This window comes from Plectropomus leopardus, chromosome 24 (assembly GCF_026936395.1).
Source record: "Plectropomus leopardus strain MGB_pleo_1.0 chromosome 24, ASM2693639v1, whole genome shotgun sequence".
NCBI classification, from domain to species: Eukaryota; Metazoa; Chordata; class Actinopteri; order Perciformes; family Serranidae; genus Plectropomus; species Plectropomus leopardus.
Genome location: NC_142199.1, coordinates 650,001 through 675,000, shown reverse-complemented (window position 1 = coordinate 675,000; position 25,000 = coordinate 650,001). Strand labels below are relative to the sequence as shown.

The 25,000-nt window shown below is 43.1% G+C and overlaps 2 protein-coding genes across 5 annotated transcripts in view; one reads left to right on the top strand and one right to left on the bottom strand.

Annotated features, from left to right (window-relative positions):
* The window catches only part of LOC121964233 (kalirin-like), a 46,006-nt gene extending 24,316 nt beyond the window's left edge, over positions 1–21,690 (bottom strand). For all 3 annotated transcript variants that reach the window (XR_015775845.1, XR_015775846.1, XM_088074284.1), the window contains exons 1-27: positions 21,246–21,690; positions 15,290–15,364; positions 15,106–15,220; positions 14,803–14,995; positions 13,597–13,820; positions 13,181–13,505; positions 12,375–12,497; positions 12,108–12,299; positions 11,407–11,538; positions 11,155–11,289; positions 10,984–11,076; positions 9,942–10,064; positions 9,502–9,618; positions 9,308–9,382; positions 7,989–8,111; positions 7,808–7,860; positions 6,742–6,889; positions 5,951–6,147; positions 5,775–5,872; positions 3,940–4,103; positions 2,742–2,861; positions 2,553–2,632; positions 1,676–1,814; positions 1,332–1,466; positions 1,046–1,208; positions 748–863; positions 143–265 (exon numbers count right to left, since the gene is read on the bottom strand). Coding sequence is in view for 1 of the 3 variants with exons in the window: in XM_088074284.1 (XP_087930410.1) it covers positions 143–265; positions 748–863; positions 1,046–1,208; positions 1,332–1,466; positions 1,676–1,814; positions 2,553–2,632; positions 2,742–2,861; positions 3,940–4,103; positions 5,775–5,872; positions 5,951–6,147; positions 6,742–6,889; positions 7,808–7,860; positions 7,989–8,111; positions 9,308–9,382; positions 9,502–9,618; positions 9,942–10,064; positions 10,984–11,076; positions 11,155–11,289; positions 11,407–11,538; positions 12,108–12,299; positions 12,375–12,497; positions 13,181–13,505; positions 13,597–13,820; positions 14,803–14,995; positions 15,106–15,220; positions 15,290–15,364; positions 21,246–21,300 (3,636 nt within the window). In the remaining 2 variants the exon portion in view is untranslated. The remainder of the gene's footprint in view (positions 1–142; positions 266–747; positions 864–1,045; positions 1,209–1,331; positions 1,467–1,675; positions 1,815–2,552; positions 2,633–2,741; positions 2,862–3,939; positions 4,104–5,774; positions 5,873–5,950; positions 6,148–6,741; positions 6,890–7,807; positions 7,861–7,988; positions 8,112–9,307; positions 9,383–9,501; positions 9,619–9,941; positions 10,065–10,983; positions 11,077–11,154; positions 11,290–11,406; positions 11,539–12,107; positions 12,300–12,374; positions 12,498–13,180; positions 13,506–13,596; positions 13,821–14,802; positions 14,996–15,105; positions 15,221–15,289; positions 15,365–21,245) is intronic.
* Positions 21,691–24,613: 2,923 nt separating this feature from the next.
* The window catches only part of iqcb1 (IQ motif containing B1), a 6,594-nt gene continuing 6,207 nt past the window's right edge, over positions 24,614–25,000 (top strand). The window contains exon 1 of one of the 2 annotated variants that reach the window (XM_088074556.1): positions 24,614–25,000. This exon is cut by the window's right edge and continues 238 nt beyond it. The gene's annotated coding sequence lies outside the window, so the exon portion shown is untranslated. The other variant, XM_088074555.1, reaches the window with a different exon arrangement.

Sequence of the window (25,000 nt, the reverse complement as noted above, 5' to 3'; positions counted from 1 at the left end):
AAAATTTCATGACTTTTCCAAAACTTTTAAGATATATTTACTTTTCCAGGACTTTTCCAGGTCTGGAAATCGCTATTTGCAAATTCCATTCCTCCCCCAGGTTTTTAAATGTCTGTATACATCTGTGTGTGTGTGTTCTCACCTTGGCAGACACGCAGAATTCACGATGTTGGTTCAGCAGTTCCTGCGTCTCGGTCACCGTTGCCCCCGGCGACGTGTGCGTGGACAGGTAATGGTCACCTGACTGCTGCAGCCAATCCAGAGCCTGCAGCCAAAGGACACGTTCAGGTACAACAACTAACTCTAATTTAATTCTTCTTAGTCGCCAAATTAAGATCTGAATTAAACTTTTCAGAATTTGAGTACAAGGTCGATTTATCAAAATTATGCCAACTGTAAATTTGGTGTTAGAACCTTGTAAGTTTTAGGTTGTTTGAGGAACTTTTACTATACTGCACTACATTTATTTGTTATCTTTATTTATATTTAGAAAAAGCTTAATTTTTTCTTTTCTTTGGTCATTTTAAAAAAATGGTTAGTTTTTTTCTTCAAAGTTTTTTTTTTAAATTTGTGACTTCAAAAAAAAGATGATACTTCTTGAAAACAATTTTAGAGTTTTCAACTCTTTTGTTAACTCACAATTATTAATTAATAATCATATAAAATTACAAAAAGGCATTATATAAATGTGTATCACTGTAATAACAAAAATACTGTAGTTTTTTAAATTAAAAATTTGCAGTTTACCTGCTGGGCGTGGCTCTGAAACATCAGGTACTGCTGGCATTGATCCAGTCTGCGTTTCTTTAAAGTCCAGAAATGAAGAACTCTGTTTTCCCTCTGCAGCAGCTCACTGAGGATACCTGCACACACGCACACACACACACGCGCGCACGCACGCACGCACGCACGCACAGACACACACGCTGTACTGTGAACACACCAATAAACTGTGGTGTTCCTCAGGGCTCTGTGCTGGCTCCACTGTACTTCTATATTTACACTAAACGTTGCCTTCGTGTGTTTCTGTGTGTGTTCGTTTCACCTTTGACCTGTTGCTCCGGTACCCTGGAGTGCCCCGTGACCTCTGTGACCCCCGATACCCCAGAGACGGTGACGCTGTGGCCCGAGATGTTCGCCATGGTAACACTGTTGCGGTGGATATACTTAAGGAAGACTTCGGCATTCCGTCTGGCCAGAGTGCAGGCCTGTCGCCATGGAAACAAGACTGTGGTTATTACATATATATATATATTGATAATTTCATGCCGTTTAAGACCATTAAGAGATATTGGGGGGGGGGGTAAATGACTTTCCAAAACTGTCCTCACCTTCAGGAAGGCCTCCTTCTGCTCCATGTGTTTGCTGACGAGCGGCAGGAGGAGCTCCGGCTGTCTCTCTCCTCCTCCACACCAGTCCTCCTCCCTGCGGTACTCCTGCTCCAGACTCTCCAATACCCCGCACACCTGCAGGGGCAGACAGACAGGTGAATATACAGGCAGACAGGTGAGTACGAAGCAGCTCAAACTTGTTCTGTCATGCCCCTCTTTAAAGGACGAAAAAGGTCATACCCTCCTACCCTGCAAATTTTTAGAATCCATGTTAAATTTTGGTGACATAGAGCATGGTATCATCAGCAAACGTCTTTAATTTCCATCCATATAAACAGCGATACCTGCTGGGACGTCCTGTAGAAGGCTGCGGAGGCGTTGACCAGTTTGAGTCTGTCTTCGATCCTCAACATCAGAGTCTGCCAGTGCAGCGCCACCGTCTGGGCACAAGACCTCACTGCGTCCGGGTCGTAGTGACCCGACCTGAGGGGGGAGGGGGTCAGAGGTCAGGGCGTGGTTAGGCTTTCTTTAGCTAGTTCATTAATAACTTCATTATTGAGTCTAAGAACGTTTGTGCCGAATTTGAACGAATTCCTTCAAGCCACCCTTGAGATATTACAAGGATTTCACAAGGATAAGATGGATGCAAGCTCACAATGACTTTTGACATCAAAATCTACTCACTTCATCGTTGGGTCCAAGTAGATGTTTGTGCCAAACGTGAGGAAATTTCCTCAAAGGTGTTCCTAAATTATCGCATTCATTCATTCGGGCCATGAGACAGGTGCAAGTTCAAAGTGACTTTCTGCCTTTGACAGCCAAAATCCAATTTGGTTAAATCATTTCATCTTGAGTCAAACTGGACGTTTGTGCCAAAAGCGAGGAAAATTCCCTCAAGACCATATTGAGATATCACGCTCACAAGAATAAGATGGACCCAGGCTTACAATGACCTAGACTTTTGACCACCAAAATCTAATCAGTTCATCATTGAGTCAAAGTTGACGTTTGTGCCAAATTTGAGGAAACTCCCTTATGGTGTTCTCGAGTTATCCTTTTCACAAAAATGAGACCCAAAGACACTTTCAGCCTTTAATAACTAAAATCTGATTGGTCGAAGTGGACGTTTCCGATTGGTTGTGGTGGACGTTTGTGCCAAATTTGAGGACAAGTCCTTCATGATGTCTGCAGTTACTCAGCGGCGTGATGAATCACACTGACCTGACCAGCAGCTCTGCTCTCTGCTGCAGAGCCAGAGCCACCTGGTGAGTCCTCTGCAGCGAGTCGGCGTGAAGGAGAGCCTGCAACAAGACACACACATGTCCTCTTCATGTCTCTGACACACACGATGAGAGTGTGGACTCTGTGTGTGTGTGTGTGTGTGTGTGTGTGTGTGTGTGTGAGAGAGACCTCGATGGCCTGCTGGAGGCGCTCGTGTTCCCTCTGTAGCTGCTCGGCCTCAGACAGACAGCTGGAGTTCAACATGCAGGACGACAGCATCACCTCCCCCTCTGAGATCCAGCCCAGCACCTGGGGACAGACGGGGACAGGGACAGACCGATGTGTTACCTGTTTGACCTGGCTCTGCAGGGGTGTGTGTGTGTGTGTGTGTGTGTGTGTGTGTGTGTGTTACCTGTTTGACCTGGCTCTGCAGGTGTGTGTGTGTGTGTGTGTGTGTGTTACCTGTTTGACCTGGCTCTGCAGGTGTGTGTGTGTGTGTGTGTGTGTGTGTGTTACCTGTTTGACCTGGCTCTGCAGGTGTGTGTGTGTGTGTGTGTGTGTGTTACCTGTTTGACCTGGCTCTGCAGGTGTGTGTGTGTGTGTGTGTGTGTGTGTGTTACCTGTTTGACCTGGCTCTGCAGGTGTGTGTGTGTGTGTGTGTGTGTGTGTGTGTGTGTGTGTTACCTGTTTGACCTGGCTCTGCAGGTGTGTGTGTGTGTGTGTGTGTGTGTGTTACCTGTTTGACCTGGCTCTGCAGGTGTGTGTGTGTGTGTGTGTGTGTGTTACCTGTTTGATCTGGCTCTGCAGGTGTGTGTGTTACCTGTTTGACCTGGCTCTGCAGGTGTGTGTGTTACCTGTTTGACCTGGCTCTGCAGGTGTGTGTGTGTGTGTGTGTGTGTTACCTGTTTGACCTGGCTCTGCAGGTGTGTGTGTGTGTGTGTGTGTGTGTGTTACCTGTTTGACCTGGCTCTGCAGGTGTGTGTGTGTGTGTGTGTGTGTGTGGTAGGTGTTTGGCCTGGCTCTGCAGGTGTGTGTGTGTGTGTGTGTGTGTGTGTGTGTGTGTGTGTTACATGTTTGACCTGGCTCTGCAGGTGTGTGTGTGTGTGTGTGTGTGTGTGTGTGTGTTACCTGTTTGACCTGGCTCTGCAGGTGTGTGTGTGTGTGTGTGTGTGTGTGTGTTACCTGTTTGACCTGGCTCTGCAGGTGTGTGTGTGTGTGTGTGTGTGTGTGTGTTACCTGTTTGACCTGGCTCTGCAGGTGTGTGTGTGTGTGTGTGTGTTACCTGTTTGACCTGGCTCTGCAGGTGTCTCAGCTGCAGGTTCTGCTCCAGGTGTGTGTGCGTGTGTGTGTGTGTGTGTGTGTGTGTGTGTGTGTGTGTGTGTGTTACCTGTTTGACCTGGCTCTGCAGGTGTCTCAGCTGCAGGTTCTGCTCCAGGTGTGTGTGCGTGTGATCTGCGATCTGCTGCAGCTCCTTCTGTTTGTCCTGCAGGAGGCGCTGCAGCTCCTCCACCTGAGGGGAGAGACCCCCCTCCGCCTCCGACAGCTCGATACCTGACACACACACACACACACACACACACACACACACACACACACACACACAGTGAGGATATTTTATCTGTTAAAGTCCTCACAAGTGTATTAATGCAGCTGTGTTCGGGTTTTAATCTCTGTGTGTGTGTGTGTGTGTGTGTGTGTGTGTGTGTGTGTGAGAGTATCTCCATGGCAAATTCAATACCCCGGTTTCCATGGGGACCAGCTGTGAGCTTCAGAGAGCAGTTTCCATGGAAACCCCATCCCCTTTCCCCCTCATCAGAGTGCAGCAGTCGGACCGCCGCTGCTCTGCCACATTAACGTTCCCTCTGTTCTCCTTCACATTCATCACCACGGGACATATGACGCCATTACAGTCCTGGACTCCCCTCAAGGACCAAGAATCTACAGACACCCCTCAAAAGACACACTCAAGGGCCCCTTGAACACTCCAAAACTTCCTTCAGTGCCCTGGAACCCTGCCAGTGGCTCCTTGAACCCACTCATTGACTAGCTGAGAACCATCAAGGGTCTCTGGAACCTTTTCAAGGACCACTGGAACCTTACAGCAGGACCTTAAAAACTCTCTCAAGAATCACTGAACCCTATTAAGGAGCAATAAAAAACCACCCAAGGACCCCTGGAACCCAAAGAAACTTCTTTCAGTGTCCTGGAACCCTGTCAGTGACTCCTTGAACCCACTCAATGACCAGGGGAAAACTACCAAGGGTTTCTGGAACCTTTTCAAGGACCCAGAGCCCTGTCAATGACTCCCTTCAAGGACCATTGGTCCATGCAAGAAACTTCAATGACCCCCTCATTGACCTCTGGCATTCTGTCAAGGGTCTGTGGAACTTGCTCAGGTCCACTAAAATCCCCCCACAGGATTAGATGAAAAAATCTCATCCTCTGTTACTTTTAAATTTCTTTAACTTTCCTCATAAAATTGTCTAGGAAACCTTTCAATGCAAACTAAAATCCCTTAAAGGAATTTAAGACCCCCCTGAGGGACAACAACCCTATCAAGCCTCATTTGAACGCCCTAAAGGAGCTTTCAGAAACGCCAAAAAAACCCTGGAACATATGAAAAGACTACTGGATCTGGCATCTCCACAAGAACTTCTGAAACCCCCTTAGAAGTACTTGAGACCACTTAACAACCCCTGGAACTCAAAAAAGACTTGTCTCTCAAGGTTACCAGAGTTCTGTCAATGATAGAATTCCCTTCAAGGACCATTGGGCCCTCCAAGAAACCTCAAGGACCCCCATCATTGACCCCTGGTGTTCTGTCAAGGGCCTGTGGAACTCCCTCAGAGTCCACTAAAAAGCCCATATGGTGCCCCTACAGGAAGAGACAAAAGAACCTCTTCCTCTGTTACCTTTAAAAAACCTCAAAGTTTCCTCATAAATCTGTCGAACCCTTTCAATTAAAACTAAAACCCCTTAAAGGACCTTAAGACCCCCCTGAAGAGTCACAGTTCAATCAAGCACCATTGTAACTCCCTAAAGGAACTCAAAAATTGAGTCAAGAAACTGTGGAAACCCACTGACACCCTCTTGGAAGCCCCCCATGTAGACCCAGTCTTGTGGTGTACCCCAAGGCTCAATACTGGATCCACTTCTGTTCTGTCTGTACAAGCTGCGGGTTGACTCTATCGGGAAAAAACTTCACCATACTGGTACTCCTACCTGACGCCTGGACCTCAGTGATGTACTGCTGAAGGTCGTGACCCTGCTGGATGACCTCATAGATCATGTTGTTCATGGCCAGCCGTCGCTCCATGTGCCTGCAGATCAATCAATTAATCGATCAGTCAAACCCTGACGGCCTTCTTGTTTATTTGACGGGTCGGGATGATGTCTACCTGTGGATGCGCTGCTGTGCTAGCGTTAGCACCTCCGGACTCGCCTCCACCAGCCGAGCCTGACCCAGTCCCAGCTTGTCCGGGGCTAGCTTGTCCTGATTTGCGTCGGCTAGCCGCGGCGATGCTAGCTTCTCTGCGGAGAAGTCCTGGGACTGTTTCTGGAGGTCCTGCTTCCAGGCGTCCATTTCCCCCGTTACCTTGGAAAGACATTCAGGAGGAACGCATCCTTGACACGAATGATGGAGGTACAACCGATTTTTTTCCCTTCAAAATGTTTTGTCCATTTTAAAGAGAAAACATTTTGTAATTTACTTTTGTTGAAAAGAAATTGGTGATTAGGTGAAAACATTTTGACTTTTTTAAAAAAATATATATGTTGGCTATTTTCTTTAAAGAAAACATTTCTGCATTTTTTTCTTTTATTTTTTATGAGAATTTTAGTAGAAAGTATTTCAGTAATTTTAATTACTTTTTGTCCACAATATAAACAGTGACTGATTTTCCTTTAAAAAAAAGTGTCCATTTTTAGAGAATTTTGTCTTCAAAAAGTTTGGGCGAGGTGTAAAGAGAACAAAATAATACCATTTATCAGCTACAAACCCAAATTTTTGTTGGATTTTCAGTTTGTGGAACAGATTTCAATGACTTTTCCAAAACTTTTAGGGTATAATTAGTTTTCGTAAACTTTTCAATGCCTGGAAAATGCCTTTCACTAATTCCATGACATTTCCAGGTTTTTCATGAGCGTATGAAGCTTTGCAATAATTATCTAATAACAATAATCGGAGTACCTCCAGCGTGCACTGCTGCAGGATGCGGAGCTGCAGGTAAACGTCCAGTCGGATCTTCCGCTGGTGGAAAAGTTCCTCCAGCTGAACGTGAGACTCCTCCAGCTGCTGCAGCACCGTCTCCACGTGGGCCACCGAGCTGCCCTGAGGCCTGAAACAAACGCACCCAAAACTGTTAAACAACCCGAAAATAAGACAGACCGCATCATGAACTAGAAAACAAACGCACCAAGACGAGCTATATGAAAACATCATAAAGTATCCTCAGCCGTGCTGAGCCACGAAACAAACGCACCCCAAAAGATTAGACAAACCAGAGAACAAACGCTTCCACGACTGACAAAGCTTACAAAACAAACGCACCCACATGAGTGACAAAGCTTACAAAACAAACGCACCCACATGAGTGACAAAGCTTACAAAACAAACGCACCCACATGGGAAACACAAATGTGAAAGCAGCCACACTCCCAAACATTTCCACCTCCACGCCTCTCAACCCCACACGTCATCCCAAATAAAACAAACGCACCCCTACACTCTGCACACCAGAAAACAAACGCACCCATGCATGATACACATTCAACACAAACTACAAAACAAATGCACCTAAACTAGAAAACAAACGCACCCAAAGAAAAAAACAGAACAAAACCAAAGAAAGCGCCCACATACTGAGCACAAACTGAGAAATAAAATCAGACTCACTTTAAAAAACAAAAAGCGAAAAATGCACCCACATATCTTAGAGAAATTGGAAAACAAACGCACCCAAAGCAAAACAGGAATACACTCAAACTAGAAAATTAATTAATTGATTAACAGATTAATTCATTAAAAATGCACCCAAATATTCAACACAAATTGGAAAACAAATAAACAAATAAATAAATTACTCATATTTTGTGCACAAACTGGAAAATAAATAAACCCAAACTCAAAAAAAATCAGAAAAAAGAAAAAAAGCACAGTTAAAACAAACACCCCCACAGTGTTCACACAGAGCAGCTCCACCCGGGCCTCAGCCGCCCCGCTAACTGAATCAAGCGCCCCCTCTCCCTCGGTGTACCTGAGCTGCAGGATGAGGTCCTCGCCCTCCCGGATGACGCTCATGGCGGCTTCCTGTGGGTCAGGGTTAGAGGCGGGGTTAGTGTGGGGGTTAGAGGCCAGGGGTCAGAGGTCAGGTTAGGTCAGTTAGGTTGTTACGGCGGGGTTAGCCTCCAGGTCAGAGGTCAAAGGTCGGCAGGTACCTGCGTGTTGGCCTGCTGCTGCTGCTGCTGACTGATGAGAGCCTGAAGAGACTCGACGGTGTCGGGACACACGCAGCGGTCCGAGGACAGCTGCTTCTGCACGCCGTCCATCCACACCGACAGCTGGGAGAGACGAGGACAGACGAGAGGAGGACGTGAAGAAGAACAGAGGACGAGAACGAAGGAGGAGAGAGAGGAGGACAAAAATACAGAGGACAAGAACAAAGAGGAGAAAAAAACAGGAGACGAGCAGAGACAGAGGAGAAGACAATGAAAATGAAACAAGAGGAGGAAGACGAGGAGGAGAGACAGGAGACAAGAGGAGGAGGAGAAAATGAAAAACAAGACGGGAAGAGGAGGAGGAGGAAGAGGAGAAACGGGAGAAAAGAGAAAGAGGAGAAAAAGAGAAGCAAAAGATGTGAAGAAGAGAAAGAAAAACAGGACAGTGAATCCTGCAGATATATCAGTGTGTATTTTTACTGCAGTGTGTGTACTAGAGTGTGTTTGTGTGTGTATAAGAGTGTGTATTAGAGTGTGTTTGAGTGTGTATTAGTGTTTATATTAGAGTGCGTATTAGTGTGTGTATTAGAGTGTGTATTAGTGTGTGTATTAGAGTGTGTATTAGTGTTTATATTAGTGTGTGTATTAGAGTGTGTATTAGAGTGTGTATTAGTGTGTGTATTAGAGTGTGTATTAGTGTTTATATTAGTGTGTGTATTAGAGTGTGTATTAGAGTGTGTATTAGTGTGCGTATTAGAGTGTGTATTAGTGTTTGTATTAGTGTGTGTATTAGAATGTGTATTAGAATGTGTATTAGTGTGTGTATTAGAGTGTGTATTAGTGTGTATATTAGAGTGTGTATTAGAGTGTATATTAGAGTGTGTATTAGTGTGTATATTAGAGTGTGTATTAGAGTGTGTATTAGAGTGTATATTAGAGTGTGTATTAGAGTGTGTATTAGAGTGTGTATTAGTGTGTATATTAGAGTGTGTATTAGAGTGTGTATTAGAGTGTATATTAGAGTGTGTATTAGTGTGTATATTAGAGTGTGTATTAGAGTGTATATTAGAGTGTGTATTAGAGTGTGTATTAGTGTGTGTATTAGTGTGTATATTAGAGTGTGTATTAGAGTGTGTATTAGAGTGTATATTAGAGTGTGTATTAGTGTGTATATTAGAGTGTGTATTAGAGTGTGTATTAGAGTGTATATTAGAGTGTGTATTAGTGTGTATATTAGAGTGTGTATTAGAGTGTGTATTAGAGTGTATATTAGAGTGTGTATTAGTGTGTGTATTAGTGTGTGTATTAGTGTGTGTTACCTCCTTGGTGTGTGTGTAGAAAGACACAGCGAGGTCCAGCAGCAACTTCCTCTGTTCAACTCTCTGGATGAACGCCTGAACACACACACACACACACACACTCTAAACATCATGTTTTCAGAATAAAAGCCTGGCTGTATTACTGCCTTTCAGAATAATAGCCTGCCTTCAGAATAAAAGCCTGGCAGTGGTACCTGCATGCGCAGCTCCAGGTCTCGGGCAGCCTGGTAGATCTCCTCCTCCTCACACTCTCCGGACTGAGCCAGCTGATCTGCTGCCTCCAGAAGCTTCTCTGCATTAGTGTAAGTGTTCTGACACACACACACACACACACACACACACACACACACACACACACACGTTTATTCAATTATGTTATTTTTACTGTGTTTCATTTTTTAACAAACCGACCGAATTAAATTTAATCATTATAAAGAAATTTAAATATAAAGCATAGACATATAAGAAATAAACATATTAAAATCTATATTTAAATTACATATAAATAATTACATTAAAAATAAAAATATTTTAAAAATTCAAAATATACACAGATAAATAAAAATCTAAAAAAATACATAAAAAATATATTTTTTATATACGTCAGGGGGGTAAATGATGTTGATGTGTTTACCTGTGCGACCTGCTGAAAGTCGTCGTGGCGTTTCTGCAGTGCTCGCGCTCGGTGCAGAGACTTCCCCACGCCGCTGTGTTTGTTCAGGAAAACCTCACCGTGCTGCTCCACCCAGTCCAACACCTGAGACGCAGACAGGTGGAGACAGAGAGACAGACAGGTGGACAGAAAGACACACAGGTCAAAACTTATTAGATATTAGGTCAAATGTATGTCTCAACCCTTTGTAACCTCAACAAATTGGCTTATATTTCTTTCAAAAACACAGGAAAAGGGCAATGAGCAACTCAGAAATATATTTTTTTTAAATCGTCTAAAAAATTAGCAATTTTTTTAAATTTCAAAGAAACACCTAAAAATTTGAAGAAAATAATTAAGATAATGCGCTAAAGTTAAAAACAAACAAACCAGGAAATGATCTGAAAAAAGTGCTGAAAAATAATAGTTGTGTAAAATAATTTCAATTCTATAATTATAAATATAGCTTTTGGACATTTTCCCCTTATCTTTAAAAAAAAAAAAAAATCCAAAGCCACTAATTCCTTGCATTTTATGAAAGTCTTCTTGCACATTTCCGTTTTCCTCATGTTTATAAAAGAAATCAAACCAATTTGCTCAGATTTCAAAGGTTTAAATATGAAGCCGTCTGAAACCGGTCCAATATCTCAAGAACACCTTCAGGGAATTTCTTTAAATTTGGCACAAACGTCTACTTCGACTCAAGAACGCTTTATTTAAATTTTGGTGGTCAAAGGTCGCTGTGACCATTTTCGTGAACACCATTTCCAATGCCACGTTGAATTTTGTTAATGAGATGTGGCAAAAACATCCACTTAGACTCAACAGTGACCTGATTAGATTTTAGTAGTTACACGTCAAAGGTCAAGGTCATTGTGATCTCATCCGTATCACTCTTTTGAACGTCAAGAACACTTCAAATTTAGCACAAACGTCCTCTTGTGTGTGAAGCATCCATAGCCAGTTTCCGTTGTAAAAAGCCCTTTAATAAGTTAAATTTAGATTTCCAAAAAAACTGCGGTACCTGTCTGACATCCTGTTGAAACACACACAGCTGCAGGCGCTGGTGGAGGCGGAGCTTACGATGCTGCCACGCCCCCTCCACCTCATGTTGACCCTGCAAAAAACAGACTCACATCAGTCCACCTGTCTACCTGTGTCTTCATGAAGCGAGACATGTTAAAGTTAGTCATACCTGCATGACCTGGTGCAGAACTCCCATGATGCCGTGCGTGGCAGCAGTGAAGTCTGGTTTGGTCGCAGAGTCGTCGGAGTCGGCTGCTGGGCAGCGCTGGAGGACGTCCAACAAGGCTTTCCCGCTCTCGCTGACCTGTAGAAAGACAGGTGGTCAGTCAGACGGACAGGTGTCCACACAGATTTTAGACAGGAGCTGAGACGGACAGGTATGCAGACAGACAGGTATGTGGACAGACAGTCAGACAGGTACCTGCGTGTAGTTGGCAGAAATCTCCTCGTTCAGCTCCTGGTGTTTCTTTGTTGCAGCTTCCAGCTCTGCTGTCGCCGATGGCAACGCCCCCTCAGAGCACGCCTGAACCCAACCCTCCACTTTGAGCAGGAACTGGACAGACGGACAGGTAGAGAGACAGATGGACACGCGGGACAGGAAGAGAGAGAAATGTGAAACAGGTAGAAAAGTAGAGGGACAGGTGGACATTTACAAGTAAACCGTCGGGTAGGTGTCTCTGTTTATAGATTAGGCACAAACGACCAGTTTAACTCAAAAATGAACTGATTTGAATTTGGTGGTCAAAGATCACTTTGAACACGCGTTTGTCTCAATCTTTTGAATGCAACATCTCAAACACCTTGAGGGAATTTCTGATAATTTGGCACAAACATCCACTTAGGCTGATTTTGGCAGTAGCAGGTTTGCCACACTGTCCACCTTTTAAAAGAGGTTTTAAACTCGATGTGACTTACTATTTCAATAAAGGTTTTATAGGTTGTCATAGACAGGTAAAGGGGCAGATAGATATTGGACAGACAGGGAGAGAGACAGGAGGACAGGTGTGGTTGAAAGGTGCAAAGGGTGAAGATGAGACGAGTATGCCAGTAAACAGTAGACGGGTGGGGACAGAAAGAGTGAGACAGGTGGACACATGTATATTGATAAGTAGTCTTGATCACCTGCTCCGCCCCCTGGTGGAAGCAGGTTGCCATGGCAAGTGTGTTGCTGCGTTCCTCCAGAGCCATCGTCAGGGACTTCCAGTCTTCCTGCAACCGCGACGACACCAAGGCGATGCGCTCCGCCCCATAGTGACCGGCCTCTGCCAGCCTCGCCGCCACTGTGACCACGCTGTCTACGTTCACGCTGCCGTTCTGCACAAACAAGAGACGTGTTGGTAATGAAGGAAGTGTTACACCAAACAAACAAACACACAAACAAACACTGACCATGCAATTGGCCGTAAAGTGCTGGTGTTGTGTCTGGAGGTCGAGGGCGTGCTGGTGGTTCTGCCCGACCTCCGCCAGACTCTGCACGAATAACTCTTTACTGTGTGCGATCCACTCCGACATCTGAGACAGAAACAGAAAGAGTTAGTTCTTCAGTTATCAGTACTACCGAAGTAGTAGGAGTTTCTTCAAATTTGGCACAAACGTCCACATGGACTCAGCGATGGACTCATCAGATTTTAGTGGTCAAGGATCAAAAGTCACAGTGACCTTGCATTTGTCTCACTCTCTTGAACTGAATATGTAAAAATTGTCTATAGGGATTTATGTCAAATTTGGCAAAAACGTCCACTTGGATTCAAGGATGAACCGATTACAGTTTGCTGGTCAAAGGTCAGGGACACTTTGACCTCGACTGGTTTTGAACAAAATATCACTGGGATGGCCATGGGGGATTTTTTTCTTAAATTTGGCTCAAATTTTTACTCTGACTCAAATATAAACTGATTTTAATTTGATGGTCAAAGGTCAATATCACTGTGACCTTAGCTGTCTCATTTTGTGAAAATGATATTTAAAGAGGGCCTTAGGGGCATTTCTTCAAATTTGGCACAAACATCCACTCAGGTGAACTGATGAAAATTAAGTGGTCAAAGGGCAATTGCAGTGCTGCTAGCAGCGGTGTTTCAGTTAGCATTAGAAGTGGACCAAAATCTACTCTTCCTGCATTCATTTTGACACGTAGTTAGGTCTCTTTAGGATTCATACTGACTTACTACAGATGAACCGTGACTTGTGAATCTCACCTTGGTGGCGTCCTGCTCAAACAGGTGCAGCTGCAGCGCCTGGTCCAGGTGGAGCTTCCTGTCGCCCCAGCTCTGCAGCAGGTGACTGCGAGCCCCCTGGAGCCGGTCCAGCAAAGACGAAACCTTCGGCGCAACACTCTGGAAGTCTGCTCCGCCCGACAGCCAGCTGCCGTGACTGCCACCACCGCCGCCGCCTTCGGTAGAGGTGTCACCGTGGGAGGGGCCCAGGCGCATGCGCTGGAGCAAGCTCCGTCCCTCTCGCTCGAGGGCGTCGACTGGTGCTGTGGCGATCGTGTTACGGAGACGGCCGTGTTCCTCGAGAAGTCTGAAGAGGTAAAAAATTACTCTGTTAACAAAAATTTCCTGGTTCATAGTGACTCAATGCTTAATCAAGTTGTACTTGATCGGAGACTCACTTGCGAGCCTCGTCCACATCCTGGGGCTCCGGTATGCGGTTCAGTCCGGCCTCCAGCTGCTCCAGCTGGGCCAGCAGCTGCGTGGCGGCCCCCGTGAACTCCTCCAGACCCAGACGCAGTTCAGTCCACTCGACATGGTCATACTCCAACGAGCCACCGAGGTCAGAGGTCAGCTGGGAGGGATCGACGAGCCGGGACAGACCCTCCACCGACACCAGGCTGGTCTGGAGAGACAGACAGGTATGTTCAGTTTTCTGGTTAGCAGCAGTATTAGTACTTTATTTTCTACTAGTGATATACCAGTTAATAGCAATAGCACTTGTAAACACAATATCTCAAGAGCCTCCTCTGCAAATTTGACACAAACGTCCACTTGGACTTAAGGATGAACTGTAATTTGTTAGTCTAATATCAAAGGTTAGTGTGACCTCATCCGTCTTAATCTTGTGACAGTGATATCTGAAGAAAACATTGGAGGAATTCCTTCAAATTTGGCACAAATATCCGCTTGAACCTCAACAATTAACAGGTGGGATTTTGGTGGTTACAGGTCAAAGGTTACTTGTCCGTCTTATTTTCATGGACGCAATTTTCAAGAACGTGTTGAGGGAATCTACAAATTTGGCACGAACATCCAGTTGGACTCATTGAGGAACTTATTGGAACTTGGTGGTCAAAGGACACTGTGTGTTTGTCTCAATCTCTTGAACCTAATATCTCAAGAAGACCTCTTGGAAATTTGGCTCAAACACTTACATAAACTCAACAATGAACTGATTAGATTTTGGTGGTCTAAGGTCAAGGTCCATGTGACCTGGACCATCTAATTCTTTTGAACGCAGAATCTCAATAACACGTTGAGGGAATACCTTCAAATTTGGTGCAAACATCCACTTTGACTTAAGTGATGAACTCATAAAAAAGTTAGTGGTCAAAGGTCAAGATCACCGTGACCTGGCGTTTGTCTCCCTCTGGTAAACACAATATTTTAAGAAGGCCTTAAGGGAATTTCTTCAAATTTGGCACAAACGATGATTAGAATTTGGTGGTCACAGGTTAAGGTCACTGTATTGTGTTTGTCTCATTCTCTTGAGCACAAAATCTCAAAATTGCCTTGAGGGATTTATGTCAAATTTGGCAAAAACGTCCACTTGTTAGTAGTACTGTAGTTATCAACAGTAGTACTCCGTTTATTTGTAGTAGTACCTCAAAGCTGAGTTTGGCGCTGCCCAGGTTGGTCTTGTGTTTCTGCCAGAAGGTGTCCGGTTTGATGAGCAGCGCTGTGTGGATGTTGGAGGAAAACGACTCCTGCAGTGTCCGTAGAACTGGTTTCACGCTGTCCCACTTACTGCCGCGCATGTCAACCACCACCGTGAAGCCACGAGCACGCACATCCTCACTGACACACAGACAGGTAGGGGTAAAGAGGGGTGGCCAGGGACAAAGACAGGTCAAGGAAGAGACAACAGGTGCAGAGGCACACAGGTCGACAGAACAAGAGGGCGTTACCTCGGTATGGTCGCCAGGTAAGTGACCAATCGGCTGAGGTCTTCTTGTTTTATTCGATCATGATTGGTCCTGGCAGGGAAGGTCAGGATTGGTCCACCGCGTTTGTCCCGTCCACCTGGACAACACAGTACGTTAAACCAGGCCACATGAAGATCAAACCAAAATCTGCAGGTGTGTGTTTTACCTGACACGAAGGCCACTTTCTCTCTGAGCACCGTCAGGACGTCGACCGCGCGGACACACTCTGCTTTACCAGAACCTGATGGGAGGGACAGACAGAGACACCCGTTAGCTGGTGGTTGTGTTTCAGTGTTTCTCAACTTGAGCGGCAATAATTAGCCAATTAATCAATTAGTCAATTGACAGACAAATAATTGGTGATTCTTTTGATCTTCGATTTATGCTTTTATTTCTTTTTAGTTTATAACAATTTTAGCACTTAAGTTAGCAGCAACAATCCTTTCAGTAAGCAGCAGTAGTAGTTTCAGTTAACAGCAGTAGAAATTGATAGTTTTAGTTAGCAGTAGTACTGCTTTTGGTAAGAAGCAGGAGTTTCAGTGAGCAGCAGCAGCAGTTTCAGATAGCAGTAGTAGTTGCTTCAGTTAGCATTAGTAGTATCTTCAGTTAGCATTAGTAGTATTTTCAGTTAGCATTAGTAGTATCTTCAGTTAGCATTAGTAGTATCTTCAGTTAGCATTAGTAGTATTTTCAGTTAGCATTAGTAGTAGTTTCAGTTAGCATTAGTAGTAGTTTCAGTTAGCAGTTTAACTAAAACATTTTGGTAATGTTTAAAGACTCCAATTTGAGTTTTTAATTCTTAAAAGATTTTTGTTCATTTTTATGGTATTTTTTTCCCGTTTATAACTCTCTGTCCTTTTTTTCTTTCTTTAAAATGTTTTGATTTTTGAAGAAAGATTGCCTTCCAAACCTGGGGACCTAAAAACCAGCTTTTTTTTATTGCCAAAAATGAAACCATTTATCACAGCCAGAAAGTGTAAAAACAGAAATTATCTTCTCATTTCTGACGGTCCTTCAACAAATCATGCATGATTTGACATGTTTGTGAAACTGATGGCTTTTCCTAAATGTTCGGTGCATGTTTAGTTTTCCAAACTTTATAAGGAAATCCTATTTGCATTTTTATTTTAGCAGTTTTAGCAGCAATTTTCCAGGTTTTTCATGACCGTACAAACCGTGTCTTTGTTAATCAGCCTCTATAACAAAACTGAGTCATAGCTTAAAATGTATATAAATATTCTGCGTATTACAGCAGTTTTCTTTTGAGTCAGTTGCATGTATGATGTCCTTTTAAATGACTGCTCACTGACCGCACTGAGCTCATAGCCTTTGCTCTCTGCTGTTAGTGTCACTCTTCTCTTCTTGGCAGAGACGCTTTTCACGCCTTAATTTCAGACGATGTAATATTTAAATTTACAGAAAAAACGTCCACAAACTACATCACACTCCTCCACTGAAACCGGCCAATCAGGCGTCAGACGGAGCTGACAGACATTTCAATTAAAGAGCTGACTGCTGCAGCTCTGTGTGTGTGTGTGTGTGTGTGTGTGTGTGTGTGTGTGTGTGTGTGTGTGTGTGTGTGTGTTGCAGACAGGCCTCCCGTGTGCGTCAGATCATCCTGCACAGCGGGAGGAAGCTAATCCAACACACACACACACACACACACACACACACACACACACACACACACACACACACACACACACACACGGAGGGCATTAAACGTCTCACATTAGCAGCTCGGCGAGCAGCGAGAACCCTCCGAGAGAGAACCTAAAAACAGGAAGGAGACTAAGGAGGACGCTGCGTCTCACAGTGTCCTCTGTCTCCTTCAATAGTGTCCTTGGACCTTTTTTCTGGACCGATCCATCTCCCCAAAGCCCCCCTCTGACGGTCCGGACCGTTTCATCCGGACTAATTGTTTGGTTTGGTCTGGATTATCAGAAAACCCCGTTCAATAATCAGACACAAATGTAAAGAGGTCAGATGGTGAAACCGTCCCTCAAACAGGGACAGAAAAACTCCTCGTGGACAGCTGGACCTCAAAGTAAAAATAATGTGGGGCTGAAAAATACTGAAAAACACTCTAAACACCCTAACCCTAACCCTAACCCTAACCCACACAACATTATTCCTGACAAATGATTTTAGTGATGTTGCTGAAACTATCAGTGGAGGATGGACGATAACAGAAACAAAAATAATCATGATCTTGATTCATTCGTCTATGCAAAATATACTCAACCAAATGTGGCCCCTGATAGGGCCCCTGGTGACCCCCAAACAATTTCTAATGCACAATTAAAATAAAGTGATGGACTCTGTGAACAGTTTTTGTCCTTTTAGTCTCCATAAGGTGTCAGAGACATAAAACAGCATCAACATAGAGCAAGAAAAGAGCCAGAGGAGGATCCCCCACACCCCCGACAGAGGACACAGCTGAGACACTGATGTCCTAAAATCAGACAAATGTCCTAAAATTCAAGAAACATCCCAAAGTCCTAGAAATGTAAAAGTTCCTACAAATTCTAAAATCCTAAAATTGTCCTAAAATCTCAGAAATGTCTTAAAATCCTACAAATGTCCTAAAATTCTGATGATGTCTTAAAGTCGTAGAACTGTCATAAAATCCCAGAAATGTCCTAAAATCCTCGAGATGTCCAAAACAACATAGAAACATCCTACTATCATAGAACTGTCCCAAATCCTATAAAGGTCCTAAAAGCTGAGAAATATCCCAAATTCTTAAAAAATTGCCTAAAATTTCAAAAATGTCCTATAATCCTACAAAGGTCCTAAAATCAAAGAAATGTCCTAAGGTCCTAAAAATTCTAATATCCTTAAAAATGTCCCAAAATCCTTTTTAAAATGTTAAAATTTCCTACAGTCCTTGGACATATCTTATGTTATCATACACCTTTTTGAAACAGATTTCAACGATTGTCCCAAATTTTCAGGGTATATTTAGTCGAAACATCTACGGGGCCGCCGATTGGCCCCCGGCCCCCTCATGTTTCAAAAGTGGCCCCCAGCGTTTCTTAAAACATCAGGAGTCAAACAAACGTGGAGGAAATGTGATTTCAGCTGCGTCGGATCATCGATAGAGATGATTGGAACAGATCACATGGCTTTGTCCCGCCCGCTGACTCAAAGATGACGAGCGGCGTGCGAACGCCACCGAGCCGTGGGCTGCCGAGGTGTCGACGCCGAGCCGCTCTGAGGTCGGACCGCCTCTAACGAGTGAGCGACGCCTCGCTCTGCTGGACGCCATCAACCGCTCTGATTGATCCTCGATCAGCTGCTGCTCACACACACTGATCCTGGACCAGCTGTCAGTCAACAGGAGGGGTTTCCATCGTGATCACGCCGTCTCACACCGACCACGCACACACACACACACACACACGCACACACACACACACACGCATACACACACGCACGCACACACACACACACACACACACACACGCACACACACACACACACACACACACGCATACACACACGCACACACACACACACACACACTCTGAGTCAGGGTGAGGCCTGAAATAGCTGCAGATGAAAAGCCTTCAGAGAAAGTCTCTGTCAGTCTGTCAGGACTCGTCACAGCGATTAACAAACTAAAACTAACGAAGACATTTCTACACAGTGTCCTCCACGTCTCCAAAATGTCCCAGAAAGACTTCAGTCGGACTCATACATGTCAAACAAAAATATATCAAATAAAGCAAAACAGACGGTCAGAAATAAAGATTTATACTGAATATAATAAAATAACAAAATATTCATGTCCATCGCATCTTGAAAGTAAAAGTACGAATACCTCCAAAGCCCTCCAGCTGTTTCAAAATAAAAGCCCCAGCTGCTTCACTGTAAAACCAGCCTACTGTTTCAAAATAAAGCCCCTAGCTGGTTTACGCTAATACCTCTGCAGCTGCTCCACAATAAAAGTCCTCCAGCTGCTTCACCTTAAAATCCAGCCTGTTGTTTCAAAATAAAAGCCCCAGCTATTTCACAGCAAAAGATTTTCAGCTGCTTCATAGTAGAACACACCCTGCTTTTTCACATTAAAAGCACCACAGGTCCTTCACAGTAAAAGCCCCCACATTTCTTCACAATAAAAGTCCTCCAGCTGCTTCACAGTAAAGCCAAAGTTGCTGTTTTACAGAAACCTGTCTGACAGCTTCACAGTAAAGAGATTTACAGCTAAAATCCTAAATCATCCAGTCGTTCCATATTGAACTCATAAGATCCTCATTTTATCTCAAATATTTTTTTTAAATCTCAAAGACTAAAAGTCCTGAGCAATAACGTGTCTTTGCTCCGTAACTCGTCTTCTCCTCGAGGATTTTTTACTGCTCCGAGCAAAATGTTAGTCCGGTTGTCTGGTCTTTATCAGCAGCACAGTTATTTATTCTTCCCCTGGCGTCCTTTATATTTGCATTATGAGGTCGCCACAAAGATTCCAACATTGGAGATGAGAGAGCTGTGTGAGCTGTACTGAGATAGCTGCTAACGAGAGTCTGTAGCTGCGTTGCGGCCTTTCAGCTCAGGGGAATTGTGTGCTTTGTGCTGCAGAGCTGGCTGCTAACAAGAGTGTAAAGCTGCTCACTGGCTTGTTTTTTGGCTCTGGAGATGTATAGGTTAACTGCTGACGAGAATCTAAAGCTGTTCTGCGACTCACACTACTGCTCACTCTACAGGTTACTCTTTGGCTTGGGGATGTGTGTGCTTTGTGCTGCTGACAGTAGTCTGTAGCTGCACTGTGACTTGCTCTTCGGTTCGCTCTTTGGCTCAGATTGTGTGTGCTATGTGGTACCAAATGAGCTATTAACGAGAGTCTGTAGCTGCGTGGCAACTTGCTCTTGGGATCACTCCTTGGCTCAGGACACGTTTGCTGCTGATTTTGTTGCTATCAAGTGTTTTTAGCAGCACTACCACTTGATATTTGGCTCAGGGGATGTGCAAGTTAGCTGCTTAAAAGAGTCTGTAGCTGCGCTGGGTCTTGCTTCTCAGCTGGGGGACTTGTTTGCTTTGTGCTACTGTGTTAGCTGCTAATGAGGGTCTGTAGCTGTGTTGCTTCTTGATCTTCTGCTCACTTTTCAGCTCACCCTTCAGCTTGATGGACATGAAAGTTACTAACAAGAGTCAGCAGCTGTGCAGTGGCACCCTTTAAGCTCGCTCTTCGGCTTGGAGGACACTTAAGTAAGTTGCTAACAAGAATCCGTAGCTGCGCTGAAACTTGCTCCAAGCTTGTTCTGTTGTTCGCTCTTCGTCTCGTTGGACGTGTGAGAGCTAGCAAACGAGAATCTGTAACTGTCCCGCGACTCGCTTTCAGCTCGTTTTTTGGCTCGGGGAGTGTGTAAGTTAGCTGCTAACATGAGTCTGTAGCTACAAAGTGGCTCGCTCTTTGACTCGGTATCCAGCTTGGGGACATAGGGGCTGCTAACAAGGGTCAGTGACTGTCTCGCGGCTTGCTTTTCAGCCCACCCGTCATCTCGCAGACGTGTAAGTTGCTAACAGGAGTCTTTAGCTGTACAGCAACTTGCTTTTCAGCTCGACTTTTGGCTTTGGGAGCATTTAAGTTAGCTGCTAACAAGAGTCTGTGGTTGCACGGTGACTCATTCTTCGTTAATCTGTCGCGGCAAAAGGAATAAAGATGGCTCCATCAAGCAGACTCGCCCCTAAAGGTCCCAAACACAGAAACGCTGAAAACCAGTTTTGGGGTGTCAGATCTGGTTTTAATTGATGGCTCTCAGCCAATCAGAGAGCAGCGTTTCTGTACCTGTGCTGGAATGAATGAACATGAGAGTGTCATGTGACCACGGCCTGGAGCACCTATCAGCTGCCATGATACTACATTACATCACACACACACACACACACACACACACACACACACACACCAGGCCTTCCCACAATCCTCCTCGGTAGGACCCTCCACCCCCAACACACACACACACACACACACACACACACCCCAGTGGACAGAGGGATGCTGACACACACACATATTCGCTGCCTACACGCGCACGCGCACCCTGTGAGTCAATGGGCGGATGTGGAGGCATCATGGCGACAGCACCACACACGCGCGCGCGCGCGCACACACACCCTACCTGCCGTCGCCAGGCCGTCCGGGCCCGCTTCTCCTCCTCCATCCACCGAATTCATCCTCCTCGCGCCTCCCTCCTCCTCCTCCTCCTCCTCCTCCGCGCGCTCTCTCCTCCGTTATGTGCCGTCGGTGTCCTCGCGCCTCCTCCCTGCCTACCCGTCCATCCCCGCGGGTTTACATCAGATCGGGTCTCTCGCGCTCGGTCCGTCACTGCTGCATCCTCCTCGGCGGAGCCTCGACGGTCCTCGCGCTCCTCCTCCGCTGCTGCTGATGCTCTTACGTTACCGTGATCCCGCGCGGCATCGCATCACATCACGTCACCGTTACCGCCGTCCCCGTGCAGTGGCCATGCAGTGGCCCCGGTGACTGTCGGTGCTGCCGCCGGTACAGGCAGCGGACGCTCGCGCGGTCGGTCGGTCGGTGTGTTTCAGCACGCAGGCGCACCGGAGAGAGAGCGAGAGCGAGAGAGAGGGGCGCTGCTGTGCACGAGGGCTGCAGCAGCTGCTGCACCGACACACACACACACACACACACACACACACACACACACACACACACACACACCGCCTCCCTCTGTTACTATTAATCAATCAGTCAGACTTTATTTATAAAGCACTTTTCATTCAAGCAAAACTGAGACACAAAGTGCTTCATACAATAACACCAAAATCACTACACACACACACACACACACACACACATACACACACGCACACACACACACACACACACATACACACACACACTCACACGCACATACACACACACACACACACACACACACACAGTTGTGAGAAGTTGTTAGTCTTTGTAATTAATTAAAGAGCGAAAAAAAAAACACCAGAGGCTGGATAAAACCTGCAGATAAAACATAAAAATAAATACACATAAATGAACATAATATTAATCATACATAAAATAAATAAATAGAATACATTTCATATTTGATAAAATGTCATTTTAAAATAAATAAATAAAAATAAAATAGATAAAAATGTTAAAATAATAATAATAATAGTATAGTGTGTAGTAAAACAGACTGTATAAATGTATAAATAGTGAATAAATAAACAGGTAAAATTCAATTAAAAGCCAAACTGAAAAGGTAGGTCTTGAGTTTTCTTTTAAAAATATTGACCCCCCTCTGCGGCCCTCAGGTCCTCAGGCAGGCTGTGACACAAACGTGGACCCAAGTGATCGAAAGATGCCTCACCATGACTTTTGGTTTTGACTTTTGGGACTCTGAAAAGGCCACTGCCAGAAGACCTGAAGGTTCGAGAGGGCTCATAAGATAAAAGCAAATCTGACAAATAACTAGGACCAAGACCATTAAGAGCTCCAAAAACCAATAAAAGGATCTTAAAATCAATCCTGAAACATACTCAGAGCCAATGCAGAGATATTATTTTTTATTATTATTCTTATTATTCATATTCTTCTTCTTATTATTATTATTACAGTTATATCATATATTATTTGATTTTGTTTTATTTTTTATATTATTATTATTATCATTATTATATTGAATGCTATTTTCTTATTGTAACATTTTAAATTTAGTCTGTATTTTATGTAATATTTTAATTTAATGTTTTACACAATATATATTAAATTACATTATATCATGATTTATCTTATATTACATCCCATTATATTTTTGCAATATATTCTATTATGTTGTGTGACATTATGTTATGATACTTTTTTTATTTTATTGTACTATTTTAATTTAATCTATTTTATATTATATATTATTTTTAGATTAAATTATATTTGATTTGATTATATTGTATTATATAATACTATATATATATATATATATATATATATATATATATATTATACTCACATTATAGTTTAGTATCGTACGTAATATTGTGTTTTGTTTTTTTAACATAAAAATCGTGATTACCAGGCACACGGACAGAATTAGCAATAATTACAATAAACAATAATTATAAATTGATAAGAATTAGATTTAAATCAGCAAGAAAATTAAAGTTACATTTCAAAAAAAAAAATTTAAAGGTCCAATAATTAAAAAAAAAAAAAAACTAAATAAAAAAATCTAAAAATGTAAATGAAAAACATACAATTTGGGTTTGAATAAATATAGTTCAGGCAATAAAAAAGAAACAAAATAGAAAAGATGAGCCGAAAGAATTTTTAATTTTAAAAATCATTAGACGGATGGTTACATAATAATGTCATTTTTTTTCCTCAGCAGTCACTTTAATTTAAAATCAAATAAATAAATCAAATAAATCCAGCAGATGTTTTAATGAGAGAACATGCAGAGCTGAATGTACGGCGCCATCCAGAGGCCAAATCAACACAGAGCGGCCTGAGCAGGTTTATTTTTCTCCGTCAGGCCGTTTACACTTTATAAAAACTTTGTTTTAATTTTATTTATATTTTAAATGGATGAAATATTCCTCAGCACACCTCACCGGTTTTACCTGAAATCATTCACTTTGTTACCTGAGGCCGTCTGTCAGGTCATTTCCTTCACATGTAGGCCGTGTTTATTTCCATTTATTGATTTTTATCTTTTTTGTGTGTTTATGTGGAGATCAATTTTTTTTCAACATTATTTGTGTGAGGAGATCGACCAAAAAAAAAAATAAATAAAAAAAAAATACAAGTTTGCAAATATAAAATAGATCTGCAAATACGGAGATAAATTTGTCTCTGTGTTATTTGTGTGAAAAATAACTTCCATAAATAAAAAAAAATTAGTAAAATAAACAAACAAAAAAAAACAAATATAAAACAGAGGAAATACACAACAAATCTCATCAATAAATAATACTGAAATATATTGAATTTATTTACGAATAAATAAAAACATCAGTGAAAACCTTTCTAACATTAATTTCTTTCAAACAGATATTTAGTTTTAATTTGTGTATTTGCAGAACTTGTTATATTTGCAATTTTTTTAGTTTATTTAAAAAAAATCTTTTCATATTTACAGATTACACATTAACACATAATAATGACACAAATCTATCACCTGTTTTATATATTTTCAGATGTTTGAAATTTGCAAAATAGTTTTTTTTTCAGTTATTTTTTGTTTTTGTAGAAGTTGTTTTATATTTCCGGATTACATAATAACATATAATATTTACATAAACTGATCACTGTGTTTGGATATTTTCAGATTTTTTAAATTTGCAAAATTACTTTATTTTTCTGTTTATTTGTGTTTTTTGTAGATGTTTTATATTAACAGATTACACATTAACACATACTTATTAATATAGTTTTAGATGTTTAAAATTTGGAAAATAGGTTTTTAGGGTTTTTTTCAGGTGAGTCCAGGTGAGTCCAGCAGGAGGCAGCAACGCAACTTTCAGGACGCTAACTGCCGTAAAACCACCAACGAAGAAGAACAGAGCCGCTCGGGCTTTAGCGCCCGTTAAACGTGTTTTCGCGTCCGTACGTTTCTAAACCCGTTATTAAACGTTAACGAGTCTACGTTAAGGTCGTTTAACCGCCTCGCGCGTCTTTTTCGTCCCGTTACCGTCAGCTAACAGTTAGCCGCGTGAGCTGAACGGACCTAACACGGCGAACAGGTGCTAACTGAGTCCGAGACGCGACATTTTCGGGAGGAAAAAGTATCGGTGTGATATCGACAGGTGAGCCGGACACACAAACACACGCACACGCGGTCAGAAAAGTGAGAAACGGCGTGAAACGCGCAAAAAAGAGGCTCAGAGAACGCCGGTGCTTAAATAATGTGTTTTTTGAAAG